The 5,756-nt window shown below is 41.7% G+C and overlaps 2 protein-coding genes across 5 annotated transcripts in view; one reads left to right on the plus strand and one right to left on the minus strand.

The window, feature by feature from the left end:
* LOC123963384 (stromal interaction molecule 1-like) overlaps positions 1-2,326 on the minus strand; it is a 42,552-nt gene extending 40,226 nt beyond the window's left edge. The window contains exons 1-2 of one of the 4 annotated variants that reach the window (XM_046040207.1): positions 2,158-2,325; positions 541-669 (exon numbers count right to left, since the gene is read on the minus strand). In XM_046040207.1, the coding sequence (XP_045896163.1) occupies positions 541-667 (127 nt within the window). In that variant the 5' untranslated portion in view covers positions 668-669; positions 2,158-2,325. The other 3 variants (XM_046040205.1, XM_046040206.1, XM_046040208.1) reach the window with 3 other exon arrangements.
* Positions 2,327-4,248: 1,922 nt separating this feature from the next.
* Positions 4,249-5,756, plus strand: part of rhogb (ras homolog family member Gb) — a gene marked incomplete at its 5' end in the record, with an annotated part of 20,181 nt that continues 18,673 nt past the window's right edge. Inside the window, 1 exon segment of the mRNA XM_046040211.1 lies at positions 4,249-4,311.

Consider the following 5,756-nt stretch of genomic DNA (forward strand, 5'->3'; position numbering starts at 1 on the left):
CCACTTGGTCAGGTTTAGGCACCAAAACCACTTGGTGAAGTTTGTCAGGTTCGGTCAAATTACATTACATTACCTATGTAACTTAAAAAAACATTTAACTTTCTGTTTCACATGGGAAACCCACCATCCTCCTCAGCCACCTCCTTACTCTGACCTTTCTGCTAAATATCCTACACCTCCCTTCAGCCTTTGAAAGTGAAAAGCTGCAGGTCTTCCCACAGTGCGTTACAAACTGACGCCAACGGGACTTGACCATGCGTCCATTTGTGACGACTTGGGAGTGAGAACGTGTTGCACACTCCGGACATCGTTTTAGAATGTCTCCAGCGGAAAAACGTGATGCTGACGTTTACCATCGTAGCTTAGCGTGTTAGCATGCTAACTTTAGCTAGTTAGCAGTAAACAGAGCTGAGGCTGATGAAGTGTTGGACACATTAACATGTTGACCTGATGATGGCGCTAGAGGAAAAGTCAGAGGGGTTCATCCTCTGGTCATGGAAACAAACACACACACACACACACAGGAAGCGTGTTTCCTACCTGAGGCTGCGTTGCCATTGGAAACCGGACGATGGTCCGGGTGGACGTGGTCACTCCTGTCACATGAACTGTGAGCCCCGACACTCAGCACGAACGCACACACCAGCCACGCACACGCACCGTCCATGTCTGAGGAAAGACAGGAAGAAGGGTTTCATACATGTGACATCTCAAACCAGACTTGCACACAGCTTGTTCATGTTAGTTCAAGCGTCACATCTGGGAATTAATAATCAGCATCATGTAAACATTTCCACCACATCCTGAGTCTGATCTGAACAACAAATCGTCCCTGAGGTCGTTCGACTGTCCAATAAGAACCTGGTGCTTTAATCCACCCATCATGCAGCAGACGTGTGTGTGATACCAACGCCTCACATTTACCTACAACAATACCATCAAAGGGCCGTGAAGACCAGGATCCAGATCTTCTTCACCAAAGCCGGAAAACTGTTCTGCAGAACGTGCAGCATCGTGGTCGAACATAAAGGAAATCGTCTCCTGACAAACACTTTGAGAGAAACGTCAGAGAGACGCTGAGACACAGGCTGCTGCATCCGATCAGCTGCAGGACAGAACCAGCTGGTTTAAATAAGCAGGGTCAGGGTCAGGCCCGCCAAGTCCTGCAGGGACTGTTTAATGATTCAGCTGCAATTTTAAAGTTAAAAATATCAGTTTTCACTTATTGCCACAATTTCATTGCAGAAAAACGCCCAAAAACATCAACTGTGACTGCAAATTGCCAACGATCTATCACATTCTTATACTTCTGCGTCAAGTTCCCCCCTTTTTGCTGGGGACCCCTTGGAACCACCTCAAAGTCCCTTGGGGGTCCCCGGACCCCACTTTGAGAACCAGTGATCTGCTGATGGAAGCAAATGAAACTCCCGTAACAGTTTGAAATGTTAGCAGCAACTTAACCAAATTTAAAACACCGAAATACTTTACTTTGATTTTAAACCTGTGCAGATACATTCAGGTTTCACAGGTTAGAAAGGAAATTCAAGTACCGAAAGCATATTCAGGATTCAGGAGTGGCTCAAATTCAATATCATTAATCCAGTCACGTGGAAATATCCAGTTGGAGGGAACTGGTTTCATCTTTCAGACTCTAGAATCAACATCCGGGATTCCCAGGATAAACAATTCGCCCTTAAGTACTTGAGTAAATTTACTTAGTTACTTTCTCCTAAAACAAACCAGGTGGCGTTTCTCACTAAATATCTCTAAGTCACGTGACTTACAGGAGACTCACATTTACACACAAACACATTTAAGTTTGATAAAGATGTTAAATGTTGATCAAGAGAACAGACAGGATGAGGCGTTCACGGCCCTCTGTTCCTCTCACCAGCAGGAACAAGAAAATGGGGGGGGGGGGGGTTAATGTAAATGGCCTCAAATAAAACACCACCTGCAGCTGCACGCGAGCAGAACAACAGACGTGTCGATACTCGGGTGATTGATCCGCCTCAGCTCCAGGAACCCGCTCCTCTGCTGGTCGGTCCTCCGGAGGTCAGAGGTCACACAGCTGTTGGGCTTCACACAGCGGAAAACAGCTTCCTCTGCAGAAACACGCACTTTTTGTTCACTTCAAACCCTGAAGCCATCGCTCACCTCTTCAGCAGCCTCTAATCCATCGATCAGATCTGATCAGCTCCGATCGATCCGCACAAACTGATCGGAAGGAAAGTCCTGTGTGCGCCGAAGAGACGGTCCGTTCCTCGGTTCTCCACCCCGAGACCCGAACTCTGCAAACTGCAAACTGCTGCTGCTGCTGAGGAAAAACCACTCACGGAGAGATCCGCCTGCGCTGCGTTCACGGACCCGCAAAAAAACTCCGAATTCACACACGTATGTCTTCATTTCATCTTTTCACTGTAGAGCTGCAACAACATGTCGGTTAATCGATTGGTAGATGAATAGGTAACGATTTAATAATTGATTTATCATTTTAGTCATTTTACAAGCGCAAACACTTTCTGATGTTGAACGTAAAGACGTCACTTTGGGACATTTTATAAATTAAATGATTAATCAAGGATTGATAGTGAAAATATTTCTTAGTTGCAGCCGATTTTTTTCTCAGTTTTTTAAATGTCATATTTGTTTTTATGAGATGTGACTGTATCTGTTCTTTTCAGCACTTCTGATATTTTAATTAATTTAAAAAAAAAAACTCTTTTGATTCTAAAATATGTCACAAAATGATCACAGATAAATATGAAATACAAATGATTCCTTTCTCATTTATATAATAAAAGCATCACGCTGTTGACAGATGTGAAACCTGGTCTGTATTACAAAGACTATGAGATCAATGAGCGGCTGCAGGTCACAGGTCAGCTGACAACCAATCAGGTTCACCGGTTGATGCCCCGAGACGAGTCATTGATCGTTTGTTCATCTAATTTAATTTAATTTTCCCAAATTGAATAAGGCAAACAGACACAAATTCAAGCAAATATATAAATAAAATAAAGCATGTGAAGTCTATTTTCTGCATTTTATATATTTATATCAATCAACATATTATAACATGTGTCATATAAAAGCTTACAAAATTAATGGTAGCCTAATAACAATAATATAAAAATACTTTGTAAATTTATAAAATTGTTAATTAACTTTACTTGTTCTTGATGATTTCACACTTAAATCAATGTTGTATGTGCACCTTTATTGCATTTAATATTAGATTCATGTTCAGTTCCAGCAGGTTTTTAACAGAATAAATATATTTTATTTAACCTAAAAATGTGTAGCGTTATGTTTACAGCCCTGAGTTTTGCCTGCATGTGACATCTGATTATCAGAGTTGGCAGTAACCTGTAAGTCAATCATCAATCAATCAATATAAAATATTTTATATATATAAATATGTAACTCCTGTTACAAGTTTCCACAGCTGTGACATCGTCTTATCCTCCTGAAGATGTTCAGTTCATTGTTTAATAAAACAAATCACATCTGAGAAGCTGAAATGATTCCTCGATTATCAAATTAGTTGCCAATAAGTTTTCATCTTGTTGGTTCTTTAAATCGATTAATTAACTAATCGTTTCATTTGAACGCAGTAATTTTCTTGAATCCTCTCCATCTTGATAAAGTCTGACACGTTTAAACTTACAGAGATATCAGAAAATAAACACATTAGTCTCTTCTGCTGTGGTTCCTGATCGTGATTGTGCACATTCCGAGCGCACTGGAAGGCAGCATGTGTCTGACGCAGCGGTGTAATGGCGCCACCGTGCGGCCACAGTGCGCATGTGCAGGTGAAGGTTCAGGTAACAGATTCAGGTTTAGTTTCTCAACAGGAAGTTCAGCGACAATAAAGTTTAACATGAGAAACTAACAAAATGGCTTCTGTCCCCCCAGGCTAGCAGTTTCCCTCTGTTTCCAGTCTTTATGCTAAGCTAAGCTAACCAGCTTGATGTCAATCAATCTGGTGGTGGGCGGGGCCTTAATGCTGCTGATCTCTAATTGGTTGTTTAAATTACTTCAGAAACATTTCAGTGTTTCTCAACTCTGGACTGAACACACGCGCGCGCGCACGCACGCACAAACGCAGTAAACTTCCCCAAAGTTACTCGACCACTTCCTCTCTTTCTCCTCTCGGACTTCCTCCTCTTCATTAGCTCCGCCCGCCCGCCTCGCACTGAGATACAGATCCGCCGTCCCTCCCGCACACACACACACTGACACACACACACCCGGAGCAGCAGCGGGACGGAGCTGAGCAGTGAGCCCGGAGAGGAGGACTGATGACCGGTGAGTGTTTTCATCCGCCCCGGAGCTCCGGGATCAACCGAGCAGCTGAGTGTGTGTGTGTGTGTGTGTGTGTGTGTGTGTGTGTGTGTGTGTGTGTGTGTGTCTGCGCGCGCACGTGTGTTTCACCTCCCTGTCCAAACTTTTAGCGCGTCATTGATCTCTGCTCTGATTCCCGTCAGCTGATCGATCGGTTCTCCAGCGGATCAATAACCTGCTTGTGTGTTTGTTTGTTTGTTTGTTTGTTGACGCTGCTGCAGGAAACTGGACCTGAAGCGCGACCACTCCCAGAGTGTGTGCGTGTGTTCCTGTCACTCACTTCTTCTTCTTCTTCTTTAAACTTCAACATTAATTCAGTGTGAAAAGTTTGTTTTTTTTCACCAGAAGGAGAAATACTGCAGAATGTACTAGAAAGTATTGGAAGAAATTAGTAGGTATAAATACTCCCTGTGATGCTAAAGGAATATTCAGTGCTGGAGGAAGTACTGAGATCCTTAACCGGAGTAAAAGTGTTACTGCAGTAAAAGTACTAATACCACAGTGTACAAATACCCTGTTGTAAGTAAGAGTCATGCATTGAAAGTGTTACTGCAGTAAAAGTACTAATACCACAGTGTAAAAATACCCTGTTGCAAGTAAAAGCCCTGTATTTAAAGTGAACTGCGGTAAAATACTAATAGCACAGTGTACAAATACCCCGTTCCAAGTAAAAGTCCTGTATTTAAACTGAACTTCAGTAAATGTACTTATAGCACAGTGTACAAATACCCCGTTCCAAGTAAAAGTCCTGTATTTAAACTGAATTTCAGTAAATGTACTTATAGCACAGTGTACAAATACCCTGTTGTAAGTAAAAGTCATGCATTGAAAGTGTTACTGCAGTAAAAGTACTAATACCACAGTGTACAAATACCCTGTTGCAAGTAAAAGTCCTGTATTTAAAGTGAACTGCGGTAAAATACTAATAGCACAGTGTACAAATACCCTGTTGTAAGTAAAAGTCCTGTATTTAAACTGAACTTCAGTAAATGTACTTATAGCACAGTGTACAAATACCCTGTTGTAAGTAAAAGTCATGCATTGAAAGTGTTACTGCAGTAAAAGTACTAATACCACAGTGTACAAATACCCTGTTGCAAGTAAAAGTCCTGTATTTAAAGTGAACTGCGGTAAAATACTAATAGCACAGTGTACAAATACCCCGTTCCAAGTAAAAGTCCTGTATTTAAACTGAACTTCAGTAAATGTACTTATAGCACAGTGTACAAATACCCTGTTGTAAGTAAGAGTCATGCATTGAAAGTGTTACTGCAGTAAAAGTACTAATACCACAGTGTACAAATACCCTGTTGCAAGTAAAAGTCCTGTATTTAAAGTGAACTGCGGTAAAATACTAATAGCACAGTGTACAAATACCCCGTTCCAAGTAAAAGTCCTGTATTTAAACT

The sequence above is a fragment of the Micropterus dolomieu genome, linkage group LG23, assembly GCF_021292245.1.
Source record: "Micropterus dolomieu isolate WLL.071019.BEF.003 ecotype Adirondacks linkage group LG23, ASM2129224v1, whole genome shotgun sequence".
Classification (NCBI taxonomy): Eukaryota; Metazoa; Chordata; class Actinopteri; order Centrarchiformes; family Centrarchidae; genus Micropterus; species Micropterus dolomieu.